Raw genomic sequence first — 27594 nt, 5'->3', positions numbered from 1 at the left:
ATTAAGCAACAATGGAGTTTGAAAATGGGTGCATGGAGTGTTTGGGAAGGAGACAGTTGACGAAGAAGATGAATAGTCACAAAAGTTCGAGGGAAAACTGAAAAAGATTTAAAAACTGCCCCCTATTTTTGCCAAACACGCGTTTTTCACGACTGAAGTGAGTCGCCAGTTCAAGCCGCCAAAACACTCAAAGAAAAAAATTTGAAAAAATTTTCTAAGTGTTTTTTGCGACTGGAAGGTCTACCCGCGATAGAGTCGCTAGCTGAGCAGCGAAAATCTCTGAGTAACCCTTGCGACTGGACCTTCCACTTGCAAACAAGTCGCCAAAAATGACCTGCGAACATGAGACTGAGGCTCACGACTTGACTTACCCGCGACTGAGTCGTCAAAACAGGGCAAAATTGAATTTTTGAAATTTTTAAATTTTGAGAACAAAATACTTTCCAAAAATACCTAAAACACTCAAAAATCTTTTTGTGTTTGAATTGGCAAAGATTAAGCATGTGAAAACACATTTCATCAAGTACAATCACACAAATGAATATGGCATTTATTGAACATAAACTTGTGTGTTGTGTGTGGATATCAACAATGAGATAGTCCTTAGTCTAATGTGAAGTTTCAATAATCAATTCAACCAAGGCATACACAATTAGCACTAGATCATGTGATCTATCTCAATTATAGAAATATGAATATATGACCTCCCACAAAACTTGATAACATATCTTGGAGCTTTACATTTGACTCCACTTTCAATCATAACATTTGATCTTTTAGATCCTTTTTGATACAATCACCTCTCATTGTGAGAGTGATATTTGATATTTCACTTTAATGAACTAGCCTTTGGCTTTTTGAATAAACAGTCACTTTAATTTTAGGTCGCTTACCCTTTTTCCTAGTCGAATACTAGAATATGCGACAGGCTTTTGCAACTCAATATCTCTTTTCATTTGGAGATTTACATTTGGTGAGCTCTTTTTAGTAAAAACAAAAATAAAGAGTGAGAAGATATATAGACACAAGTCTATGCATGTCTCAAGATCATCATAACTATTCACTAATCATTCATGACAAGTTTGAAGATCTATTTACAACAACCACATAGATTTCAAGATTTCTCCCACAGTGATATGAGTGCAAAGGAACAAGCTATGCTCGAAAATGTACAAAGCCGTTAGCACAAAGGTACAAGGCAAAATAAGTTTTGAGACAAAAACTCAATAATTTCAATCAAACTTTTTGATTTTCTGATTTTTATGTAATTTTTTGGATTTTTGACACACGAAGAAAAGGATTGATAAAAAAAAAAAACAAAAACTAAAAATATGCACAAATAGACAAACATACAACCATCAACATAAACAACAAGCAATCAATCAAACATTGTCACAAAGCATAGGAAGTATTAATGCATAGACATGTTGTAATGCTTATGCATGAATACCCTTTTTCACCCACACGTCACTTGCGTTTGGGGTGATTTCCTTGTAGGATTGGGTACAGGAGTTAGGGCTTTCAAACCTTCGTGAGAAGCTTTCCAAGCAGTTGATGAATGCATCAATCATCTTTATCACGTTCATCATTCCAAGATCACCATTTTGATCTCTCGATGGTTCTCCTGCCTAATTTCTTCTATCATTTCTAGGTCCTCGTGACCTTTGAGGAGTTGCACTATTCTTTGCTCTCAGCTTTTAACAATTTGGTCGAGTATGCCCTTGAAGTCCGCAATGATGACACACATAAGTTGATCTAGGACCTCTTTGTGGTCGTGGACGAGACTTGGCTCGAGATTCAGACTTGCCTACAGATTGATTACAGGAATTCAACAGTCGTTCGTTCCCCACATTTCTCTTCTCCTCAATCTTGGGCTTCTTAACAATAGGACCAACATCAGCTGATTCTTTGGCCTTTATAAACTTCACTTCTTTAGTGACATTTCCAGATGAGCTGCTTCCTCTAGTATATCCCAACCCGGATTTGTCTGAAAAGCTCTTTTGAGATGAAATAATATCATCTAGCTTCTTGGTGGTGACTTTCTCTATTTTAGCATTTGCTTACACAACCTCTTGCTCAAGAAATCTCACTTTTGTGTAAGCTTCTGACAGATCACCATTTAGTGTCTCTATCTCACATTTGGCCTCCCTATATCAGATTAGGAGACTTTTATAGTCCTCCTCTGCCTTCTTCATTTTTCTCACAGCAGCCTTGGCCACCCTTGTGTACTCACTCGACTTCTCTAGTAGTGAGTTATAATTCTCTTGAAGGTTGGCTGTGCTTTCATCTTCTTCAGCATCTGATTCTTCAACAATTCCCATTGATTCTTCATCACTATGTTTTCCAAGGTCTCGTACAAGCATATTCAACTCGTCTGAAGACTCAACATGAGCAATAGTCATAAAAGCTGAATAGTTTCCTTCTCCATCACAGCTTTCTTCATAATATGAGTCGGAAGAATCTGAGTCACTCAATGTCATAGCATACACTTTACCTTTCGATTTCAAATAATTCGGACATTCTTTCTTAAAGTGTCCATGCCCGTTACATTCGAAACAAGTGACACCTTGTGTGGATTGGGATTCTTTTCCATCTTTCTTTTTGAATTCTCTTTTCTCCCTTTCTGAACTTTGGAATTTTCCTTTATCACCAAATTTGCCATTATTTTTGAATTTCAAGAATTTTCTGAAATTTTTTACAAGGTAAGTAACATCTTTGTCAACCACATCTTCTCCCGATGAGTCATGATCTTCCACCTTTTCATTAATGGTCTTAAGAGCAAGAGATTTACTCTTTCGTTGATTGGGCAGCGACATCTCATAGGTCTGAAGAGAACCAACCAGCTCCTGGACTTTGATGTCATCAAGGTCCTTGCTCTCTTCAATCGCTACCACTTTAGCACGAAAACTTTCCGGCAATGATCGAAGGATCTTCCTTACAATTTTAGAGTCCTCCGTTTTCTCTCCCAAATTGAACTTGCTTACAATCACCTCATTCAGCTTGCTATAGAAAGAATCAAAGGACTCATCCTCACTCATTTTTAACTCCTCAAACCGAGTGGTTAGCATCTGCATCTTGGTGTCTTTTACCTTTTTCATGCCTTCGTAAATGGTCTCCAATATCTCCCATGCTTCTTTAGCAACAGTAATGTGAGAGATCCTGTGAAATTCATCTGGAGACACACCACAGAAAATAACATTGAGTGCTTTGTTGTTAGCATTAGATGCAGCAAGTGCTGCCTTATCCCATGTGGATTTGGCTTCCTCAGGCCTGGTCCAACCTATCTCAACAGCATCCCAAACAGATTCATCAATAGAACACAGAAAAGCTCTCATGCGAACCTTCCAAAAAGCATAATTACTACCATCAAAATATGGAGGTGCATTTAGAGATTGAGATCGATCCATCTCAAAAAGGAGTCAAGGATCACACAATGGTAATGAAACCACTAGAGGTGTACCCGCTCTGATACCAATTGAAAGTTCAATTAAGTGTATAAACACCCTTGAACATTTAGACCCCCAATTTACAAATTAACTAATTCAAGCTTTATGTCAAACAACTAGTGTACGGAAAAATGAACATAAGCTATAATATAGAATTAGATAAAATATCTAAGTCAAATTAAAATCACAACCCACAGCAGATAATAAAAGGCAAAGATAAAAGGGAAAGAAGATACAAACACAAAGACAACACGCGATGTGTTATTGAAGAGGAAACCGAAGCCCTCGGCGTAAAACCTCTCCGCCGCCCTCCAAGTGGTAAACAATCCACTAGAAAATGTAGTTGGGATACATGGACAGTAATAGACCCTCCAAGCCTAATCTACCTAGTGCACCTAAGCCCTCCAAGCTTCTTGCTCCAACGAGATTGCGCCGAACCTTTTTCTTTTCTAGCTTCCCGGATTCCGCTACTAGACCATAGCATCAACCAATGTAGATTGGTTCCTTCCAAACTGCTTCCCAGAAAACCAAACAGCCCTCTTACAGTGATGAATATGATGAGAACAAGGTTTTGGTAAAATGCCTCTCAAGGATTTGACAATAGAGAGGAAGAAAGTTGAGAAATTTGAAGAGACTCTAATGTATAGATTGTAGGTGAATCATTCTTGTTTTTCTTTAGGGTTTCTCTCTCAAAATTCTCTCTGGAAGTTCTCTTTCATTTGTGGGTATAAGGGGTATTTATATTGGAGTGAGAGAGGAATGTGAAACATCAGGATTCACAAAAAAGGGGTGGCTCGCGGCTTGACCTCGCGACTTGATTGAGTCGCGAGATCTAGTCGCGAGATAACCATATGGCCAGTTGTCCTGTTCTGTCCTGTAGTGCTCCAGCTAGCATGGCTGTTCACCTTCTGGCACGCTTGGCACGTGTGCTGCGTCTGGCAGCTTGAAGCCGCGAGCCACCCGCGAGAACAAGCCGCAAGTCTCTGTTTTCTTGCACACTCTTAAGCAATCAATACTCTATCTCACTCACTACTCTTACAACAAACCCACCTAAATACAGGGTTACTAAATGCTGAAATACAAGCAAATTTGACACGGAATAAAACCAATAAAATGGTTGATTAAATTCAACCTTACAGAGATGACAAAATGTGAATCCGAAGCCAGTTTGTAGGAAAGTATTTGGCAGAGCCTCAGAGACAACTGTTCTAAATAATGTGCACTTGATCACCTTTAGAGCATTAGCATTGGAAAATTGCAATGCTATTCTATTTTACAATTCTAAAAACCACTTTATCATTTATACCATTCTATTTTACAATACTCCCACATCCCAAACTTCTATTTGTATTAAAATATTATTTTTTTTTAACTTTCTTTATTATTTCTTTCAACTGTCAATTTTTTTTTTTTTTTTTTCAGATTTTGGTGTGATTCCAAGTTTCCAACGGTCACACTTTCCAATTGTCAATTTCTTTCCTGGGCTTTCCAAGTTCCAACAGCTAATTTTTTTCAACAGTGTAATTCTAGATTTTGATATTAGCGGTCACATTTCTTTCTTGGCCTTTATATAATTTCTTTCTAGCAAACCTTTTTTACTTTTTTTTTTTTTTGTCAAATTCAACATCTATTCCAAACAACCTACCAAAATTTTTTTTTTTTTTTAAAAAGAACCTGTCAAATATCTTTCCCTGGCCTTTATCATTTCTTTCCAGCAAACTTTTTTTTTTTTTTTGGTCAAATTCAACAACCATTCCAAACAACTTGCCAAATACATACACACATATAGAACCTGCCAATTTTTCTTCATAGAAAGAACTTGCCAAATATCAATTTACTCAAACTTGCTAATTTTAAAAATCCACATACATATATACATACATACATACATATATATATATATATATATATATATATGCAACCTCCTAAATATCAATGTCTTCAACCTGCCAACTTAAGAAATCCACATACATATATATATATATATATATATATATATATACATATGCAACCTACCTAATATCAATATACTCAACCTAAATCCACATACATATATATAGATGCAATCCACATACATAACTATCAATGTTGTCTTTAGAAGATTTGTACATATATCAAATTACAATAAAACATCACATGCATAACTTACACACTTACTAAATTCCTACAACTCCCCTTGTAATTGCCATAAATGCTCAATGAGGTCTGATTGGAGTTGAAAATGATTTTTATGGTCTTGAATACATTGATGGGTTTCAATGAACTCCGTAAATGTATTTGTGTTCTCTCGTGACAGTTGTATAGTAGGATTGTCATTAATTTGCTCATAATCTAATTCCACTGCTTCATTTACATCTCGTTCATCCTCAATGATCATGTTATGAAGAATTACACACGCTTTCATGATGTCTTGAAGCGTTTCACTATGGAAAAATCTTGTAGGTCCACACATAATTGCAAATCTTGCTTGAAGCACTCCAAATGCACGCTCTACATCCTTCCTATTCACCTCTTGGGCTTTTGCAAATAATTTGCTTTTGTGTCCTTGTGGAGATGGAATTGTTTTAACGAATGTTGACCACTTTGGATATATGCCATCGGCAAGGTAGTATCCTATTGTATACTCATGACCATTGATTGAGTAATTAACTGCAGGAGCACGTCCTTGTTCGAGCTCAGAAAATATAGGAGACCGTTTTAATACATTAATGTCATTATTTGAGCTAGGTAAACCAAAAAATGCATGCCATATCCAAAGATCAAATGATGCTACTGCTTCCAAAACAATGGTTGGCTCATGAATGTGACCAGAGTATTGACCTTTCCATGCAACCGGACAATTTTTCGATTTTCAATGCATGCAATCAATGCTCCCTAGCATCCCTGGAAATCCACGTCTTTCCCTATTGGCTAAAAGTCTAGCAATGTCTTCGTTGTTTGGAGACCTCAAGTATTCCTTGGAGAAAATATCAACCACCGCTTTAACAAATTTTTTTAGACTTTTCATTGCAGTGGATTCTCCAATTCGCACATACTCATCCATAAAATCAGCTGTAACTCCATACGCAAGCATCCTAAGTGCAGCTGTTATCTTTTGAAGAGAAGATAAACCCCATTTTTGGGCATTATCTCTTTTTTGGATAAAGTAAGATTCATATGCCTCTACCTCATGCTGAATACGAAGAAAAAGATTCCGACTCATCGGAAATCTCCTCCGAAATAAATTAGGAGGATACACTAGTGTGTCAGAAAAGTAGTCGAGATAAAGTCTTTTATGGCGTGCCAAACGATCACGTTCGATATACCGACGACGTTTTTGTTTAGTTGAACCCTTAAAAATTCGCGTCATTATCTCATCCTCATCTAAGTCGTCAAAAAGCAACTTTTTGAAAAGAGAGCGACCCATAGAGACAACCTTCAAGATAACAATGTTAGGAATTTATCACCATTATTAAACAGGAAATTATCTCACCTAAATAGCTTAAAACATACTTAAAACAACCCCATAACAGATTTTGACTAATTCTGCCACTGAAACAGACATAAAACAGCCACATAGACAAACTTCAAGAAAAATTACACACACTTAAATAGCTTAAAACATACTTAAAACAGCCCCATAACAGATTTTGACAAATTCTGCCACTGAAACAGACATAAAACAGCCACATTAAACACTTGAATTTACCTTTTTGTGGACAGCCACCTAAACAGCCACAAGTAACTTCTTGTTCACCTTTTTGTGGACAATCTTAGTGTTCCATATGCTTGAATTTACTCAAGCAGAATAAATTTTCTATCTATCTATTTCTTATTAACCTTTGTTTAAAATTAACAAGCAAATGGGTCATTATACTTAACCATAAAAGCTACAACAGTTATATTAGAAAATCAGCATAATCACTTATTTTGGATGAAGGAAGGGACACATATGTGAATCACTTAATGCCCACTCATCACTTAATTTGTGCAGATGAACTCAAAGTACATACATATGCTTTGGGTGTCTTATCAATTTAAGCACCCGGCTGTAGGACATATTGATGTGGCAATTGGCAAAGCTAGCTAAGTTACTTACTCATGTTTTCATGTGTGTGAAAAAAATCATTTTCAATTCTATAATTCTAGAATTTGCATCACATTGCTTAGTTCATGCGTGCCAAAAAAAAAAAACCAATTTTGAAAATTAACAATTCACCTATGTCATGTACCACTTAATTTATTTATTTTTAATTAAATGGATGTCCCACTATATAGTGGGACATCCATTTATAAAGGAGAAACTGTAACCTTTAATAAAAATTGGGAAAGAGAAATAGAAATGCAAAATGGATTTTTTATTAGGGGTAGGAGTCTGGTACCTGTCTAATGGCAGTGCTCCACTAATGTGGCATACACTTGGATCACTATTGCTCCACTAATACCAATAAAACCATGGCAAGAAAAGAAGTCAGAATGGCAGAGCAAAATACCTCATGCAAGAGCAGGGCAGAGCTAGAATTTTAAGGTTGAGGGGCCAAATTATAATAACAAGAAAAAATGTTAACAAATTTAAGGTCATATAGGAAATATAAAAAGTTTGGAGTCATATGCATATATTTGTTGCAAGATTAAGCTAAAATATAATGTTAAAAATTCAATTCTTCGAAAGTTTAAGCGTCTATATATGTAGCTCCCTTCAAAAAAGAAGATATCATTGTATCAGAAGAGCTTGGGTTGCTTTAAAAATTTTTAACAATATTTCACCCATTGGGTAATTCCATATTCAAGTAAAAACTGAAATTCCGAGTTTTAGCCTCAAAGGCATATTAGTGCACTGTTTTAATTTTTAACATAGATAAATAGTAAATTCAAATTAAAGTCCATTCTGATTTTTCAAAATGATACCCAATGAGCACTCATTTTGAGAGAGAAAATAATAATAATAATAATGATGAACATTTGACACTAATCGAAATATAACTAGTTTATGAATATACAAATCACTTTTGTTATGCCCTCTTTATTCTTTCTCATATCTAATAGGTCTTTATCAATTAGGCTACCAAACATGTGTATCAACTTCAAAAACATTTTAATATTGTAATTTTGCAAATAGTTCCAAACGTTAAAAATCCTTTTAATCAAACCCCATTACAGCTAAGGTTTTGCTTCTACTACAATGCAAAGGAACCCTATAACTGGCACAGGAACTCGTGAGAAACACACCTTTCACATATCTAGCTAACTGTTGTATTATATGTACAGATATATATTAAACTATCATTTGGAGTCTTGGAGAGGACCATAAGTTTCGTGAAAAAACAAAATATGTTTCGTGGACCGTGGACTGGACAGAGGGGCCACTTCTGGTTTTTTCAAGCTTTACCACCTGTGCATGCCTGTACACCAGCCACCCCATACACATCCATATTTCACCTCTACCACTTGCTGCCTAAGAGCATCCTCTACCACTAGTCTTAATTGTTAAAGCAACTAAACTAAAAGCCTTTACAATTCCATTTTGTCACAGGGTTCATTGGAAAGGGCGTTGGCCAATCATCTTTCAATGAAATTAAGCAATTCTAGTCTTCCTAGTGGTACTTTATTTGATGTTTTCCAAGGTGTTGTTGTAGAGGATGAAATTATGATTGCTGTGATGGATGACCTTAGAGCTGTGAAAGAGAGAGACCCAGCTTGTGTGAGCTATGTGCATTGTTTCTTGAACTTTAAGGGGTTTCTCGCTTGTCAGGTGCATAGGGTGGCACATAAGTTGTGGTCACAAGGTAGAAAGGCGTTGGCTTTGTTGATTCAGAATAGGGTGTCTGAGGTTTTTGAGGTGGATATTCAGCCAGGTGCAAAGATTGGACGCGGGATATTGTTTGATCATGCAACTGGTGTTGTGATTGGTGAGACTGCTGTGATAGGGAACGATGTGTCAATCTTGCATAATGTGACATTAGGAGGGACTGGGAAGGCGTGTGGGGATAGGCACCCAAAGATTGGAGATGGAGTGTTGATAGGTGCAGGTGTAGGGAATTTAACCAAAATTCCCAACCTGTGAGAAACAAAATAAATAGAGAAAACACACGCCAAAGAAAAAATAATCACACGCACAAGACAATATTTACGTGGTTCGGCAATTTGCCTACGTCCACGGAGTTGCAGGGATTTCACTATTATCAGGGAAAAAATACAATAGTGCACAAGAACACTCTCAAGAAACCCAATTCCCAATTACACCCTAGCACTCTCTCACAGAAAAAATAAGAATAGAAGCTGACTCCCTCTCTTTTCTCTATTTTCTCTCATGCGGCTTGCTCACTAGGTTAATTGGAATTTTTCTTGAATCTCTCACGGCTACACTACAAATATAATATATATATATATATATGTCAAAGTCGGCTACTTTTGGAATTGCTATTCCTTGTGAAATTCGGTCAAAATTAAGGGACCGACTTAAAGTGGACGTGGGCTTGTGGCAATTCAAGCCACACATGGCCCACTTCAACAGCAGGGACTTGTATTTTGGGGAATATTGGGATTGGGGATGGGGCTAAGATTGGAGCTGGGTCTGTTGTGCTAAAGGATTACATATTTGGGGATGGGGCTAGGATTACATATTTGTATGTTAAGAAGCTGTCTTGTATTGGTAATATTGCAAATTGCCATGACTGTTGTGCTACAATACAAAAAGAATTTTATGCTTATTATGGGATGATTTTCTTGCTAAATTTATGCTTTTTATTTATTTATTTGTTTTATGATCAGGATGTGTTTTTGTGAATTCAAAAGTTAGGCCACTAAGTTAACCCCAATGGGTAGCATAATTGGCTAGGGATCATGCCTCATGAAGATGAGGTCAATAATTTGAATTAGGCCACTAGGTCATTGTATTTATAGTAGACATTGAGTGATTAAGTTGTTCTGTTACTGAGATATGCTTTTAGCAGGCATTTAATCTCTGTTTTGTATGTTGCTGATCTCTATTTCTATGCTTGTGGCAGTCATTTTATTACTGTTTGTAAGTAGTAGATCACTGTCTCTAAAGGAAGATTACCCTATAATTGAGAAAACAGAAAGTAGATTGGCAAAAAAATGGGAAGAAATAAAGGAAGTTCCACTTTGTATTTGTAGGGGAAGTAGTCCTGCTTTACTTTTGCCAAGTCCAAGTTTTCACTCTTCACCTTCAGGATTGAAAATTTTGGAGAAAGGTTTGGGCTATGTACTAGGTATTTGGATACGATTTTGATTAGGATATAACTGAAGATGATTACTACATTGATGCACCAAAAGGGAGTGCTGTAATTGTTTAGATTTGACAATCCTTGTATGAGAGGATATGGTTGTCTTACCACCTGTCAAAATTAAAGTAAAAAATATGTAACTATAAGCTGCAGGGGAATGCAATTACTATAGTTAATATGGTTGAGAGAATGTGGAACAGAGGTACTTGAAACAGAGAAGATATGATGGGATTATACTTACATTATGTGTTTTTTTTTTTTTTTTTTTTTTCCCAAAAGGGGAAGAATAACATGCAATTACCAAGAAACAAAAGAAGAGTGTGACAGACGTTGCAGAAAATGAAAAGTTCTGCTATGTTTGTTATAGGGCTACCTGAGTTGATTGTCAAGGTTATAAGGAGGAATTGGAAGAAAATTATGTGGAAATGTATGACAGGATTTGAAAATTAAGCTGGCTTGAGAATCATTAAGTTTATGCCAGTCTTTAACTTGTTTCTTGAGGGTGGCTCTAAGTTATGAGTTGCACTTGAGAGTCCAATATATCAAGGGTTTACTAATCTACTTTTAGCATAGTGTGTAGCCTATTTGTGCAGAAATAAATCTATAATAATATGTAGGGAGGCCTAACAAGAACATATATCCATAGTCAAGCACTTACACAAGCAATATGAGATTTATTTGACACCCTCTCTCATATCTAGGGTCAATATATTTCAGAATCAAGACAAACAGGCCTGATGAACCAATAGACACTAAAAAAAAGGCACACAAGCATGGCATGTGGAGTCCAAGGAAAAAAAAAAACTGGGCCCTAAAACTTAAGCTAGTAAGTACATATACCAACAATCAAGCACAAATTGAATCGCTGTGAGACTTTCTCAACATTAACATCGAAGGCTTCTCTAACAAAAATTGGATTCAGGGGACCATTTGAATAGGTAGAAATTATTCCTAAACAAATAAGTGGACTTCTTAATTTATAACTCAAGTAGAAATTAGAAAGTGTTAGAAAGACATTTGTTAGCACACCCATGAGTTTATGTTCTCTACTAGTCCTTACTCATTTACCAAAAGGACCATTTATTAATGGTCAAAGTTAACTTAACCCACACCATATAGCTAGCACATCCAACATTATTTACCTTCTGTGTCAGCTGGTGTGAAAGTGTGAAAGCCAAAAACCATGACAAATTCCCCTTCCCTTTCAAATAGCCACACCAAAAACATAATTAAGTGGTACATGACATAGTGCTTCTAATCTCACCAAACAGCCACACAAACAGTAGTAAAACAGCCACATAAACAGCTAGCAAACTTAACTATCATAAACAGCCAAAGAAACACCCTTAAAACAGAATTAAACAGACTTAAAACAAATACCAGCAGGCAAATAACTATTAGAAAAAATTAAACTGAAGTATAAAACTGAAAATGAACTTAAAGTTGGAACAACCAATTGGTAGAAGATATGATATCAAACATAGAAAATACATAAGTTTTTCATATAAACAAAAATGATGTGATTACATAAGTGGCACAATATGCTGCCAATTGATCAAGTTAGAACAATACATCACCTACATATTCCAAACTTACGCTTAAAATAAGCCACTACCAAAATAAGGTTACTTACAAAATGGCATCTACATATGCCAAACCCAACCCTAAGATAAGTTACTACCAAAATAAAGTTACAACAAGACATCTACATATGCCAAACCCAACCCTAAGATAAGTTACTACCATCAACTCCAACTTGTCTTGCAAGGATTTGATCCTTGAGATTTTCAAAATAAAGTCTTTCTTTGTCATTCATGCCACTTGTATCCATGGTTATTATTCTTCCCTCCTCCCTAATAGTGTTAAGACGAAGCTTTTGCCGCTTTGATGCGAAGAGCCTCTTGGTCTTGTTCATGTGATACCTGAATATACTACAATTTTTTCGCCAAATAATCATCGAAACCCTTATCACCATCTGTCCTCTTTTGCTTAGCCTTTTCGGCTTTTCTACCAATTGGTCTCACTAATACCACTGTGTCATCATCATTACTATCAACTTGATCAATTGAACTTGGAGTTTGAGGGAGCTTTTTTGATCTTTCCTTAGGCATACTCCACTTTGGTTGGTTCTTCAACACAACCCAACAATGTTCATAAGCAAAAGCTAGGTATTTGCCGGATGTTGGATTTGGTGTAGCTTTATATAGTTCCTTTGCCTCTTTCAACTAAAGTTTTTTTTTAAAAAAAATAAAATAATTAGAGTCTTCAAACTATAAAGGAAATTAATATTGTGACACCATTGCAATAAAATTTATACCTTGTCCTCGTCAGTTGTACCGCTTTTATTTCGAGCTTCAACTTTAGCCATGAACCCAGAAAACCTACTTGTCTCCCTATTAATATTTCCCCATCGACTTGATAGGGAGGTACTAGAATGTGTGGTTCCTTAAGTATTGTTCGCATAAAAAAATTCCCAAATTTTCGTCCAAAATTTGTCACCCTTTTGTTCAGTACCATGCACAGCATCCGTGCCAATGTTAAGCCATGCAGCGATGAGGAGGATGTCCTCATCTACACTAAAGTTGCCACCACGTTTAGAGGTGACAATTTCAACTTCTGGTAAAGACTGGATGGGCATTGAAGGATTTTGAGACCCACTTAAAAATGGTTCCACAAAATCAGAATCAGCTTGTAAGAAATTACCATATTGGTCATAGTCTTCTTGCCTATCCATCCCTTTTAAATAGGGAACTTAAAACAGTTAGTGTATGAAGTCAATTTTTATTTGTATCTTTACAATCAGTATAAGCTAATCATAATATTTTGGTGACAACTTCTCACATATAGCAACATCCTACAATATATGTTGACAACTCCTAATCAAAACAATAAATGTTGACAACTCCTAATCAAAACAATATATATTGACAGCTCCTAATCAACATATTTCAACTATACTATAGTAATTTTTTGTTACAGAAATACTAGCCCTGTACACAGCCAAATATTAATAGAATACAAGAACACGGATTATCTAATAAAATTGGGATTTTGGTAGAAAGGAGGAGTTGTTGAATGATTTGTGAGGAAAAAAAAGCTTATCAAAGAACAGTTTTACAGAGGGGTACAGAAACAAAGAGAAAATAGAGGAGGGAGAGAAATAGAAAGAGAGAGAGATACGTACTAGTAATTGAAGATGAACTGGACAAACTTTCTGAAGATAAACTCGAGCTTACGGTCAACAAAAACTCTGCAAACATCAACAACAATTCTTTTATCAAAACCTAAATACAAACACAAGCTGGATCCCTCTTTTTCTTGTAGATAGAGAAAAGAAACACAAACACAAAAACTCTAATACATTGATCAAAACCCACCTTACAGTCAGCACCAACACCGACGGAGCTTCGTTTTTGCAAAATCTGAACACAAACCCAAAAACCCTTGAAAATGGGTGAGGGTGAATCGGTTAAGATGGGTGAGGGTGAGGGTGAATCGGTGAGGGTGAATGGGTGAGGGTGAATCGGTGAATGGGTGAGGTGAGGGTGAATCTTCAGCGATGGAGATGGGTGAGGGTGAATCGGGTGAGAAATTTCGGAGATGGAGATGGAGAAGGTTCAGAAATTTCGGAGATGGTCACATAGAAATTTCGGAGATGAAGCTTCAAAGATGAGGAGAGAGCATATGAGAAATAGAGAGGGAATAGAGAGAGAAGAGCCCGCGCAGAATGAATTGATGAGAGAGAAGTTTTAGGGGGAAATCATCATAAAATATATTATTTTTCATACGATACTTGCTACAGTGCAATTCTATGTTTAGAATTGCACTGTAGCACTATTGCAATTCACTGATCCAGATAGTTTTGAAGTTAAAAATGCTAAATTTCCTTTAAATTTTACATTAGCATTCCCCAATGCTAATGCTCTTAGCTCAAATTCAAAAGGTAACATGTTAATGTTAAATTTTTTTTCAAAAGTTGTACCGAATAGTCATAATTGCTAGGTGATTTCGGCCTTGACTAACCAAAATAAAAAAGTGAGACAGAGGGTACAACATTCATGTGTCAAGTATTCATTTTTTTTCAACATCTATCATTCAGTTTGCAAGTGGCCTCCCATCCTCCAGGTATCTTCCTGATAAAATAAGACTTAGGATTATAGAAATATATGGGTTTTTATTTAATTTTCTAGTTAACTTCCAAGTAATTCTCTTCTTATCCATCAAAAGAGAAAGAAAGGTAATTCCTATAGTCAAGCTCCGTATGTGTCAATAAAGATGAAGTGGGTGTCCACGCCTTTGATGAGTCACCGAGGAAATATCGTAGCAATGAAGTAGGAATAGACAAGGAAGCCCTGCAAATAGATTGAAGGCAACAAGTAAAAACTGGTAGAAGTTGAATAGAAAATACAAACAAGGATCTTATTAGAGCTGATGTTACTTGCAACACTATTTTCATGTTGAGTAGGGAGTTTATGTCAGGGTAGATGCCCTTGTTGTAGTTTACTAGTGTTTCAAATGTTTCTGTTTCTATTGGCTTGTTTCATATTAATAGATTCTGAATTATCCAAAAAGAACCGTTGATGCCTTCTTCTTTGTGTGTGTGGATGGAACAATCTTATTAGTAGAAGCACCCAGACTTTGATGGTTGATGGTTGTATTTGTCACTTGACACTATATAATTTCTTAATACATTAGGAAAAATTCTTGTATGAAACAATCTTATAAAACCTATATCTCGATGACATGTAGGTTCTATATACATGAGACTTGCATGTTATTGAAACATCAGGCTCATTATACCATCTCATACAATACTTCCTCACTTGATCGTTGCATTTGTTATTGTAATTTGTTTTCCACTTTAGCACCTTGATAACCGAGTTTCCATTTTTTCTTTTCTTTTGAGGTACGGACTAGGGAGGGTGGAAGGGTTGGTGGTGGACAGCAAATAAAGGCATGTCTTTTTTGACTTGACTTCTAAAAGAACTATAAAGTGAGTAAAGAATGACGAAAATAAGAAAGCTTTATCCAGCCATTAGAAAGATTTAATATATTATTTTCTATAAACAAATATCATAAACCATTATCTTCTAGGAAATTACTATATTAGAATAGAAATATAGTTTTTAACGTGCCACATCAAACCTTGTTCTCAAGAGTCACCGTTAAAACAAAAATGAATACCATCAACCATTATCTTTCAAGCAATTGCTCAATTAGGCTATGAAAATAGCTTTTGACATGCCACATTGCCACATCAAACCTTGTTCACATGAAAGACACTAGCAAAACGAGGCCATGAGTGCTAGGCAATTATTATAAGAGCCACATATGAGTTAAAGTTTTCAAGGAATTTTTTTTTTTTTTTAATTATTACCTTTAAAAAACATATGTAGTCACATCCTATATGAGAAAGATTAACTACACAAGCCTATTGAGCATGTGAGTGCGGATTGATATTGCACCTTGAGTCTCTCCAACGAATAAAGAAAGATCATTTGTCTCAATATTCACATACTCATCTTGCAAAATCCTCAATAAGAATACTAATCTTGAATTTTTTTTTTTTTTTTCCATGTGTTCAAAATGACTAGTGTTAGCATGTTACAACTTACAATCACATCATTTTGAGTTTAATTGGTACTTTACTTATTTATCAACGTTGAGCATGGGAAGAAAGTTCAAATAAAATACTATGTACATAATGTTATTAGTCCAAATTAAGTATTTAAAGATTAAGGGATATATGGTAAGTGACTAAACTTTATGTATGTAAATGATTTTAGTAAAAATTTAAAAATGGAAATGGTATTATTTATTTATTTGAGAATCATGTAAATGGTAATTTAATGGAATGGAGCACTGGTTTGCTGATTTTTTTTTTTTTTTTTTATACAACTTTTTTGTTGACTTGACTTCAAAAAGAAAAGGAAACTTGTAATAAAAACGTATTAGCATTAGGATACTTTTTAGAAATTTCGAAGTAATGACATTCATTAACATACCTTTTTAGAAATTTCGTAGTAGTGACTTAAAATATATATATATATATATATATTAAAATAAATAAATAAACGCACCTACTCCGACAATTTCCTTTATTTGTTTGCCTTTTCCTTCTCTTTCCAGCACTGCAATCTCATCATCAAACCTTATTCACATGAAAGTCACTAGTAAAACGAGGCAATCAGTGCTAGGCAATTATTATGAGAGCCATATATGGGAATTAAGGTTTTCAAGGAATTTTCTTAAATTTTAAAGAACGTCGCATCCTATACGACAAAGATTAATTATACCTGAGCCTGTTGTGCATGTGCGGGTGAGTTTAATGTTGCATCTTGAGTCCCTCCAATGAATAAAGAAAGATCATTTGCTCAAACTCAATATTCATATACTCGTCTTGAAAATTCCCCAATAATAATACTAATGTAGATTAAAAAATATAATCTTTTCATGTGTTCAAAACTATGTTACAATTACATCATTTTGAGTTTAATTGGTACTTTACAGATATATAACATTGAAAATGGAAAGAAAATTCAAATAAAATGTTACATAATGTGTTCTTAGGAAGACTCCAACTTAGGTCGCCCCCTCTACCTATTTTTTATTCATTAAAAAAAAAAAAAATTTTTGATACACTCTGCTTGCTGATGAAAGAAAAACGTGTCAAAGGGCTACAATTTTGTGACAATTGATGATGAAATTACAGTGTAGTACGCCTCTTAAAAAGTACAATGGATACTTGGGCAGAAGGTGTGTCAGTAGATGTTATCGTGAGATGTGATTAAATGTTGTACTGCTAATACTGCTGGTAATTTCAGCAATGCCTAAACACAGTTCTCAGTTCTAACAGGGGTATACTTCATTCCATTGCTCATGAATTCTGCTCAATAGTTTGCTAGTAGCTAAGTTTGTACTTGGTTTTTTTGTAAGTTTCAGCAATCTGTTCAGAACCGGGTTGGGATAATGTCACATTGTTTTTAGAGTAATGCTACGTTATAAACTATTTTACAACATTTTTACAAGATGTTGATGTGACCAACATCTTATTACTTTCATCTTAACCCACTATTAATATTACTTTTTCATTTACCAATAATTATTTATCACATCAACAGTTTGTAAAATATTTTATAAAATAGTTTGTACTTCTAACATTATTCTTGTTTTTATTAGGGAGTTTATGTCAGGGCAGTTGCCCTTACTGTGTTAGGCTAGCAAAAGTTTTGGGGCTTCCAAGTTTTTCTGTTTGTATTTTGGTTTGTTTCATATCATTAAAAATATCTGACTTATCAAAAAAAAAAAAAGTCAATGCCATTCATTTGTGTGGATGCAACAATCTTTGAGTCTTGAAGAGTAGGGACTAAGGAGAAGCACCCAGATTTTATGAATGCAGTAAGCAGATTCGAATATACAATAAACATGATATACAGAGGGCAAATTTTATTAATGTAGAAACAGATTTTATCAATGCAGAAAAATAGATTCGATTATTGTGAAATTCAAAAGCATTCAAATTTGGCGTTTAGATTTAGGAAACACGATTTCACTATGTATTTTATGAGAAAATAGTGAACAATTTTTTAAATAGTGAACTAAAAAATAATTTACGTAGAAAAGAGAGTGAACAATTTTTTAAATAATGCTAAACAGAAAATAATTTTATGCAGAATGCTAGAAATAGTTTATGTAGAAAACAGTGAACAATTTTACTTAATGCAAAAAACAGATTTTATGAATGCAGTAAGGAGATTCGAATATACAGTAAACATGATGTGCAGGGAGCAAATTTTATTAATGTAGAAATAGATTTTATCAATGCAGAAGAACAAATTCGTTCATTGTGAAATTTAAACATGAAAAAGCATTCAGATTTGGCTTTTAAATTTAGAAAACATGATTTCATTAGGTGTTTTATGAGAAAACAGGGAACAATTTTTTAAATAGTGAACAGAAAATAATTTACGCAAAAAAAAAAGTGATCAGTTTTTCAAATAATGTTGAATAGAAAATAATTTTATGCAGAATAGCTGAATAGAAAATAATTTTATTCAGAAAATAATTTTTTTGAACTTTTATACATTTCAGAAATACCCCTAGACCCTAGGTTTAATTGGGAGAAAACTTGAGAATAACCTAGTAAAATTAAATCTTTAACTTCATGTAAAATGCTTACAAAATAAGACAATCTTTGACTAATATATGTCTTCAAAGCAAACTTATCCCCCCCCTCCCCAAAAAAAAAAAAAAAACTTCTTAATCCATTGTGATATTTCCCTTAAGACCACTTTCCAACTTTTAAAAAAAAAAAAAAAATTATCAAGACTTACCAGTTTCTTTTATTTATTTATTTTAAAATTTCTAGTTTCCTTAATTCTTAATCTGATGTACACTATACCAAAAAAGAAAAAGAAAAAAAAAAAGAGTGCCTCATCTTCCACGCACAGCACGTGTAGTGAGACTAGTGTGTGTATGTATAAACACCAAAAGATTAAAACTAAAATTCATTTTATTAGCCAAACGACTTTGTAATGTATACTATTATAAAAGGATTTTCTATTTGAGTTTCATCATTTTACGTATTAAAATATCCGTACATAAATTCTAAAGTAACATGCCCTTTAGTTTAATTTACTTACAAAAGAGCAAAAAAAGTTTAAAGAGTAAAGAGTAATTTAGCATTTTTAAACTTACTGAAAATTTTGCAAACAATAAAAAAACATTCCACTAAAAACCCACTACTCATGTAAATAATTATAAATAACTAAATATTGACCCACCATCTCACGTACCAAAAAAAAAAAACTATTCTCACCACCCATTATTGTATTTAAATGTTTGATTCCTATTTTTATTTGTTATCTATTTGAATTTAAATACTTAGGGTATGTTTGGTATGCTGTAATAGTTCCTATAATGGAATAGTTATTCATGTGTAATAGCAATTCGGTTATTTGGTTGCATCTTTATTACATGGATTAGTTATTACATTGGAATGACTATTCTTTAAATTGAAGAATAGCTATTCCTCTTTAAAATGGATGTAATAACTATTCCTTAGTATATATAATAGGTTTTAAAATTAATATATTTCAAAAAATATAAAGTTTCCTTATACACCATCTTTTACAAGCTTTCCATATGTAACAACCAAACTTATGAATAATAATAGTTATTCCATTATAATATCTTCTATTCCCAATAATAAAGATTACTATTCCTAATGTAATCTACATTTAGTGTACCAAACGTACCCTTATTCTTATAACGTACCATACAAGTATCACATTAGATTGGTTTAACAATATATATATAAAAATTAAAAATTATCATTTTCAATACAGGGAAAAAAAGTTTCTAAATAATTACATATAACGAAGAAAAACTCCTATCAAAATAAAATTATTATCTCTAAAAATAAATAATAGGTACTATTTTTTGAAATTTTTTTGAAAGATCGAGTAGTTGCAATTTTTCTTTAGTGGAATATTTATATTATTTTTTTTGAAAAAAAGAATATTTACAATTTGAAACTATAACCCCTTATCTATATCCATTAAAATTTAGGCACTTTCACATTTCCTTCATCCTTTTGTATAGTTGGCAAAATTTTAAACATAAATAAATACCTCTCATCCTACTGTTTAAACTTCAAAAAAAAAAAAAAAAAAATCTCTTTTTCTCTCTAAGGCTCAATTTGGATCCACGTTGCATTTTGCTGCGTTTAAGTTTCCTATGTTTTCCTTTTTTTTTTTTTTTTCACGCCTTTTCCCCCAACAAGCGGCTACTGTTCATGTACTGTACATAAACAGTAGCCACAACCTTTGACCAGTCTTCCGTGAGCAGTGCATCCGTGCACTGTTTACAGACCCATAAATTTCATTTTTTATCAATTTTTTCATTAAAAAGGGTCACACGGCACTATTTACATATTTAAAAATTATTTTGTTACAGTATTTTCAGTTTTTAGTTTCAGCAAAATAAATTCTATCCAAACAGACCCTAAGAAAGAGTTGTCCTTCCTTTCAAGATAATTCTCTTAATTCTCTATCTCCTTTTTTTCTCATTTATTGCTCATTTGATTTTGATTTTGATTTTTGTGCGAGATTTTGATTTATTTGTTAAGAAAATTGTAGGGAAAAAAACTTGGAATAAAATGATCAATGGATGACACAATTTTCTTATCTTTTTTTTTTTTTTTTTTTTATCCTTTTAATTGCCATTAAAAGTTATTATTTGTTGTATTTATCCATTTTATGAGCAAATTAAGGCACATATGTCGAATCGTGTTTTTTTTTTTTCCCATTTTCTTTGGCATTCTTTTTGTAATTTTTTAACTGTGACGTATAGAATTTCAACTAAAAATAGTGTAATTATTTACTTTATTTTATACAAATTGGTTTGTCCATGAAAGACATGGAAATAAGAGGGTCAAGTGGGGGGCGGGGGGGATTCTCATGAAAAACAATGTCATTAGTAAGTTTTTATTGTTTGAATCTCTATGATTAATATTTGCTTCAATTTTTATTTACTTACAAATTTTTTTGACCTCAGATGTCCATCCTAATTAAATTGCTAGTTATTCATTATTGGATATTCTTTGATTGGCAAGCCTCTAAAATTTATGACATTAGAAGAGATGGATGAATAAAAAATTATAATACTAAATTCAAAAAAAAAAGGGCTTGTAATACTGATTTATCTTTTGCGTATATATATATACTTTCTTTTTTGTTGTTATTTTGGATTAATAATCATCATGCTGTGCAACATTAAAAAAGACTTTGTATGTGCCAATAAGTGAACCATACCAACCGCACAATAATAAAATAAACCACCGATCATTATTTTCTATTTTAATATATTCCCTGGCCTTTTGCTTTGAAGATGCCATGAAAACGAGTTTCATGCATCTCTATCTTTTTGAGCATTTCGTGTCGAGCGGGAATTGAAGCGTGAATTGCGGACATTGTTTTGTGCTTATTGTGGGCCGTACGTTGTGGCAAAAGCTTGGCTTTGATCGAGTTTCGTAGAAATTTTGAGTCTAGAGTCTTAGGGTGTTCACATAAGTTTTCAGGAGGAAGACCGCTTTGTTGACTGGCCGGTAAAAGAAACTAAAGTTGCAAATAAAATATAAGAAAGAAAAAAAAAAAAGCAATCTGGTTTCAAAAGGAAATGCCTCTTTGGAAATTAAAAAAGATTTAATTATGACCAGAAATAGAATTTGTGCAATTAAAAAAATAAATTATGTTGGATACCTTTTGTGCCATAATTTAGCAGAGATCATATAAGAGATTGATATTTTTGTTGTTACATTTAATCTTTGTTCTATTCCTAATCAAACTATATGTTATGTACTGAAATATGGAAGGAAGTAAGGAAGGGAATAGAGAAATGGGAAAGCTCAAATATGGGTCACTACGAGGGAACCACTTCCAAGAAGAGTCAGACCAGGAAAAGAGAGTTATGAATAATTCCAAGCTTACTTTTCTTATTCCAAAATTGGGCTTATATACAATTACAGTCCATTACATTTCAGTAATTACCCATTGTAACTATCTGTAACTATCTCTAAAACTTTCCTAACTGTCACTAGCAGCTCATCTTAATTGCACACGCCTCTGCACATGCCTCTGCACGCACGCCTCATCACCACACTAGGCACAACTCATCGCACTGTAGGCACGTCACACACAGCTGTTAGGCACATGCATACAATAACTGCTGAGCCAGCTGTTAGCACATGAGCTACACTACTAGGCCCACACACCTAAGCCAGTACCTCAGTATCTTAACACTATAAGCGCTGGCAGTCCCAGCTTTCTCTAGAATCTATGATTTCATGCCGAAAGATTGGATATATTTTTGTTTGCAAAAGCCTGCATCAACTTTTTTTAAAGCTGTTTCTAAAAATTAAAAAAAAAAAAAAAAAATTCTTTTCAAAGCAATAACTTAGACTAGTAACAAAATTGTTCCATTACAATTATGATTTGACATTTAAAACTTCTGAGAAGGTCATAAATCGGATTTTTTTTTTTTATATAATTTAACACCATTTTGTTAATAATTTCATTAATTAGCATGTTTTCAAAATTATTTATAAAATTACCATCTAGAACTTTTTGGACTCGAGTTTACTGTATCAACTTGAGTCACACATACTCAAGTTTTATGTACTGACAACACTAATGTAAAATTTTAATTCACATGAAACTCAAGTCTTAAAAATTCACATACTTGCATCTTCTAAAAAGAACACATCACTTAGGTTATTTGTCTCTAATAGCATGTTTGGTACAATACATGAAAATTATATTAAGAGAATAAAAAATATTGTAATGAAATAATTTAAGAAAATTACATTTTATCTTCTTAAATTATATCTCATATACACTTTTGCGTGTGTGTATATATACTTTTGTTGTAGATATTTTTTTGGATTAATAATCATTATGCTGCGCAACATTGAAAAAGACTTTGTATGTGCCAAGTGAACCATACCAAGCGCACAAAAAGAAAATAAACCACCGATCATTATTTTCTATTTTAATATTTTCCCAGCTGGCCTTTTTCTTTGAAGATGCCATGAAAAAGAGGTTCATGCATCTCTTTTTTTTTTTTTTTTCAGCACGCATTTCAGGGGACAAACAGTTACTGTTTATATTACCGTTCAGCAACATGAACAGTAACAGTATATTTCTGGTTTTATAGCAGCTTTTCATCAGTTTGCGGCTCTTTCACCATACTCACAAATTTCACCTTTTTAACAATTTTTTCATTAAAAATAGATATTATAATACTATTTACATATTTAAAAATTATTTTATTATAGTATTTTCGGTTTTCAGTTTTCAATTTCAACAAATAAGTTCTATCCAAGTGAGTCCTTAAAGTGTTCACATAATTTTTCATTCTTAATGCTTTATTAAGTTTTCACGAGGAAGACGGCTTTATTGACAGTCTGGTAAAAGAAACTTAAGTTGCAAATGAAATATATAAGAAAGAATAAAAAACGCAAACTGGTTTCAAAAGGAAATGCCTCTTGGAAATTTATAAAAAAAAAAAAAAAAATTATCATCCAGTGAGATACAGAATCCTCGAAACTATTAATTATGACCAGAAATAGAATTTGTGTAATAAAAAAAATATGATGGATACCTTTTGTGCCATAATTTAACAGAGATCACATAAGAGATTGATATTTTTGTTGTTCCATTTAAACTTTGTTCTATTCCTAGCGCAGTCCCAGCTTTCTCTAGAATCTATGACTTCGTGCCAAGAGATTGGATATATTTTTATTTGCAAAAGCCAACATAATTTTTTTTAAAGCTGTCTCCAAAAATTAAAAAAAAAAAAATTAAAAGCAATAACTTAGTGGGTGTTTGGATTCACTGCATATATATAGATTTTTTTTTTTCAGCGTGTATAGACAGTAACATTACCTGAATTCACTGTACAGGAGACAAAATGCACTGTTTACGCACTATTCACACACTGTTCGTGCATTGTTCATAGGTCCTACGATACTATTCACACATTTAAAAATTATTTTGCTACAGTGTTTTCAGTTTTGAATTTTTAATTTTTTATTTCAACAAAAATAAGTTATATCCAAATGGATCCATAGACTAGTAACAGAATTGTTACATCACAATTATGATTTTACATTTGAAACTTTTGTGAGAAAGGTCTTAAAGATTTTTTTAAAAAAAAATTAAAAGCAGTAACTTAGACTAGTAACAGAATTGTTCCATCACAATTATGATTTGACATTTGAAACTTCTGAGAAGGGTCACAAATCGGATTTTTTTGCAATTTAACACCATTTTGCTAATAATTTCATTAGTTAACAAGTTTTCGAAATTATTTATGGAACTAGCAACTCGAGTCTCTTAGACTCAAGTTTACTGTAGCAACTTGAGTCTTACAAACTTGAGTTTATGTACTGACAAAACTGATGTAAAATTTTAATCCATGTGGTCCATTCTGGGAGAGGTGGATGGAGATGTGAAAGTTAGAAAATCATAGGTTCTATTTAATCTTTGCTCTGCCCCTCTCTTAATTGAATAGAATGTGAAAAAAAAAAAAAAAAAGTATAACGTAGGCTGTTTTGGTGGCGTTAAGGGCTAATTCATTAATGAAAATAGATGGAAGGATCACATTAGCAGTTACTACAAACTTAAAAGACGAAATTGATAATAATTGAGAGTATAGGTATCAAAATAATAAAAACTGTCTAAAATGAACTTTTAATCTATTTTCAATGTATTCCCACTTAGGCACCCATAAGTGCTTCTCCCACGTCACTAGGAGTTTAATACCGCGAATGATAACTGAAACCTCTACAGAAAGTTGAGGGGCTGTTTGGATAAGAAAGTTTCATTACTCAATTTCCGTCACTCATCACTCATCACCCGTAACTCATTACACATCACTTAATTTTTCACACCCGTTTGGCATCATCATCCAATTTCCATCATTCAATATTTTTCACATTATTTGTGGGCTCATACCTGTTAGCCGGTGCAGCTTTTTTATTTTTTTATTTTTGGCGAAAAACACATTTTGGTCCTTACATTTTCAGCCGATTCCCATTTTAGTCCCTAAGTTTTTTTTTTACCGCTTTTAGTCCCTCTCCTGAAAAACCGTTCCATTTTGGTCCCTACCGTTACATCATAAACGGATATTGCTGATGTGGCAAACGGCATGCACTGTTGGCCTGACGTGACTATTAAAATAATAATAAAAAATGCCACGTCAGCATTTAAATTATAAAAATTAATTTATTAATTTTAACTAAATAAAAAAAATTAAAAATAGAATTAAAAACTAAAAATCATATGAATTGAGATCTAAATGTGTCTTGAACAAGAACACCAAGAACACAAACTAAAATCCAAGAACACAAACCCAGAAATTTAGATCTCAAAACACACAAAATCATTTCACACATTCCATCAAGAGTACCATACACTTAAATTTTTTTTAAAAAAATCCTAAATATCTCAACATTTCACACAGATCTATACGAGCAGACCAACATTCCAACAAAAATTAAAACATTTCACACGTCAAGCTTGATTCTTTAGAGAATCCCAATAGAGCACAAAATGATTACCATGCGAATCTAACAACTGAATCGATAAATGACACACAGAAAGAAAACCCATCAAGCTAAAAACACAAATCAAACCCAATTTTTCTTTTCTTTTTTTTAAATCCCATCATCAAAATTCCACAAACTTCATACTCAACAAAAGAAACGGAGAAACAGAGATTAGAATACCGGGAAATTTGTAGAGCTTGACGGAGTGATCGATGGATCCGGAAGCGAGGCAAGTGGAGTTGGGGCTAATGGCAACGGCGGTGACGCCATCGCGGTGGTGGCAGAGGATCCTGGGAGCGCTTAAAGGAAGAAGAGGGTCGTGGATGGAGATATTAGTCTTCCTGATCTATTAAATGCAAGGGCACGTATTGGCAATGTGAATCTAGTAATATTAGTCTCAAACTCTCCACCTGATAAGAACCCTGATTCAAACAAATCAATCGGATTAAAGTAAAGCCAAATTGAAATCTAAGAGTAAAGAAGTGAAAATTGATTTTATAGGGGAAGTGAGAAATGAAAAATACGAGGGTCTGAGCTGAGGTGTAGAGGCCGTGTTCGAGGAGAGTAGTGATTTGCTCTTTAGGGACGTCCATTTTGATTGGTTGTGTTGAGTGAGACTGTAACGAGTGAGAGAGAGAGAGAAGAAGCAATCCAAGATCTGGGTTTGAACTAATGCTTTGATGTTTTTTTTTTATTTAATTTTTTTTAATTTTAAATTTCTGGGTTTGTGTTCTTGGATTTGAGTTTGTGTTCTTGGTGTTCTTGTTCAAGATACACTTAGATCTCAATTCATATGATTTTTAGTTTTTAATTCTGTTTTTAATTTTTTTTATTTAGTTAAAATTAATAAATTAATTTTTTTAATTTAAATGCTGACGTGGCATTTTTTTAAATTATTTTAATGGTCACGTCAGGCCAACAGTGCATGCCGTTTGCCACATCAGCAATATCCGTTTATGATGTAACGGTAGGGACCAAAATGGAACGGTTTTTCAGGAGAGGGACTAAAAGCGGTAAAAAAAAAACTTAGGGACTAAAACGGGAATCGGCTGAAAATGTAGGGACCAAAATGTGTTTTTCGCCTTTATTTTTTTTTCAGTACCCAAACTCACCGAAGCTAAAAAAAAAAAAAAAAAAAACAGCCAACTCAGAAGAAGAAAGAAGAAAAAGTCAAAAGTGGTCAAAAGGAGCGGCTGGTACTGTTTTATGGGTCTTCTATGTGTGTTTAATTACAATATTGCCATTGAGTTATGAGTTATGGAAACTGAAAACAGCTAAAATGTGTTTTCAGTTTCCATAACTCATAACTCAAAAATCAGATAATTGAGTGATGGAAACAGAGTTATCGTTTGCCAAACAACCTTTTTATTATGGGTCCCACTATTTTTGAGTTATGAGTTATGGAAACTGAGAATTGAGTTACGGAATTTACCAATCCAAATAGCCCCTGAAGTTCTCATCAAGCTTTGCTCAAGTTCCATTCTCTTCTATCAAAAAAAAAAAAAAAAATTCCATTCTCTTTTAGTACTCCATTTTCCATAAACAAGCTATTGGTTGTGAGTTTCTAATGGCTTCCTTCAGCACTCAAATAGCTCTTGCAAAGCCTTTCACTCATTTGCCATTTGTACTGAGGATTAACCCTCCACCTCTTGCCAGACTGAGGTTGCCAAGAGAGGAACAATCAATGTTCAATTTAACCCAGTTCATAGGGGCCGGGGACCAGTACCATTGAATTTTTATAGTATATATTTATTATCCTCTACTGATCTTTACTTTCTTTTTTCTTTTCTTTTTTAAGAACTGTAACATATCT

At 33.6% G+C, this 27594-nt stretch overlaps 2 protein-coding genes across 2 annotated transcripts; one reads left to right on the top strand and one right to left on the bottom strand.

Annotated features, from left to right (window-relative positions):
- Nucleotides 1-5610: 5610 nt before the first annotated feature.
- On the bottom strand, nucleotides 5611-6852 carry LOC126728883 (uncharacterized). Its single transcript, XM_050434638.1, has 2 exons — nucleotides 6329-6852; nucleotides 5611-6115 (listed from the first exon to the last, which is right to left on the bottom strand). Exons 1-2 carry the CDS (start codon nucleotides 6850-6852, stop codon nucleotides 5611-5613), a joined length of 1029 nt encoding a protein of 342 aa, XP_050290595.1.
- A 922-nt stretch (nucleotides 6853-7774) lies between these two features.
- On the top strand, nucleotides 7775-10741 carry LOC126728882 (serine acetyltransferase 3, mitochondrial-like). The gene is made up of 5 exons (XM_050434637.1): nucleotides 7775-7803; nucleotides 8934-9454; nucleotides 9943-10051; nucleotides 10379-10445; nucleotides 10682-10741. Exons 1-5 carry the CDS (start codon nucleotides 7775-7777, stop codon nucleotides 10739-10741), a joined length of 786 nt encoding a protein of 261 aa, XP_050290594.1.
- Nucleotides 10742-27594: the final 16853 nt, after the last annotated feature.

Source organism: Quercus robur, chromosome 5 (assembly GCF_932294415.1).
Source record: "Quercus robur chromosome 5, dhQueRobu3.1, whole genome shotgun sequence".
Classification (NCBI taxonomy): Eukaryota; Viridiplantae; Streptophyta; class Magnoliopsida; order Fagales; family Fagaceae; genus Quercus; species Quercus robur.
This window is presented reverse-complemented; position numbering and strand designations above follow the sequence as displayed.

Excerpts from the sequence above, each read along its gene's own strand:
- LOC126728883 (XM_050434638.1), bottom strand. The coding sequence starts at position 6,852 with ATGGGTCGCTCTCTTTTCAAAAAGTTGCTTTTTGACGACTTAGATGAG. Across the intron at positions 6,116-6,328 it reads GAAAGACGTGGATTTCCAGG|ACAAGGACGTGCTCCTGCAG; the intron begins GATGCTAGGGAG and ends TTCTGAGCTCGA.
- LOC126728882 (XM_050434637.1), top strand. The coding sequence starts at position 7,775 with ATGGATTTTTTATTAGGGGTAGGAGTCTG. Across the intron at positions 9,455-9,942 it reads TGGAGTGTTGATAGGTGCAG|GGACTTGTATTTTGGGGAAT; the intron begins GTGTAGGGAATT and ends CTTCAACAGCAG. Across the intron at positions 10,052-10,378 it reads GGGGCTAGGATTACATATTT|GCATTTAATCTCTGTTTTGT; the intron begins GTATGTTAAGAA and ends TGCTTTTAGCAG.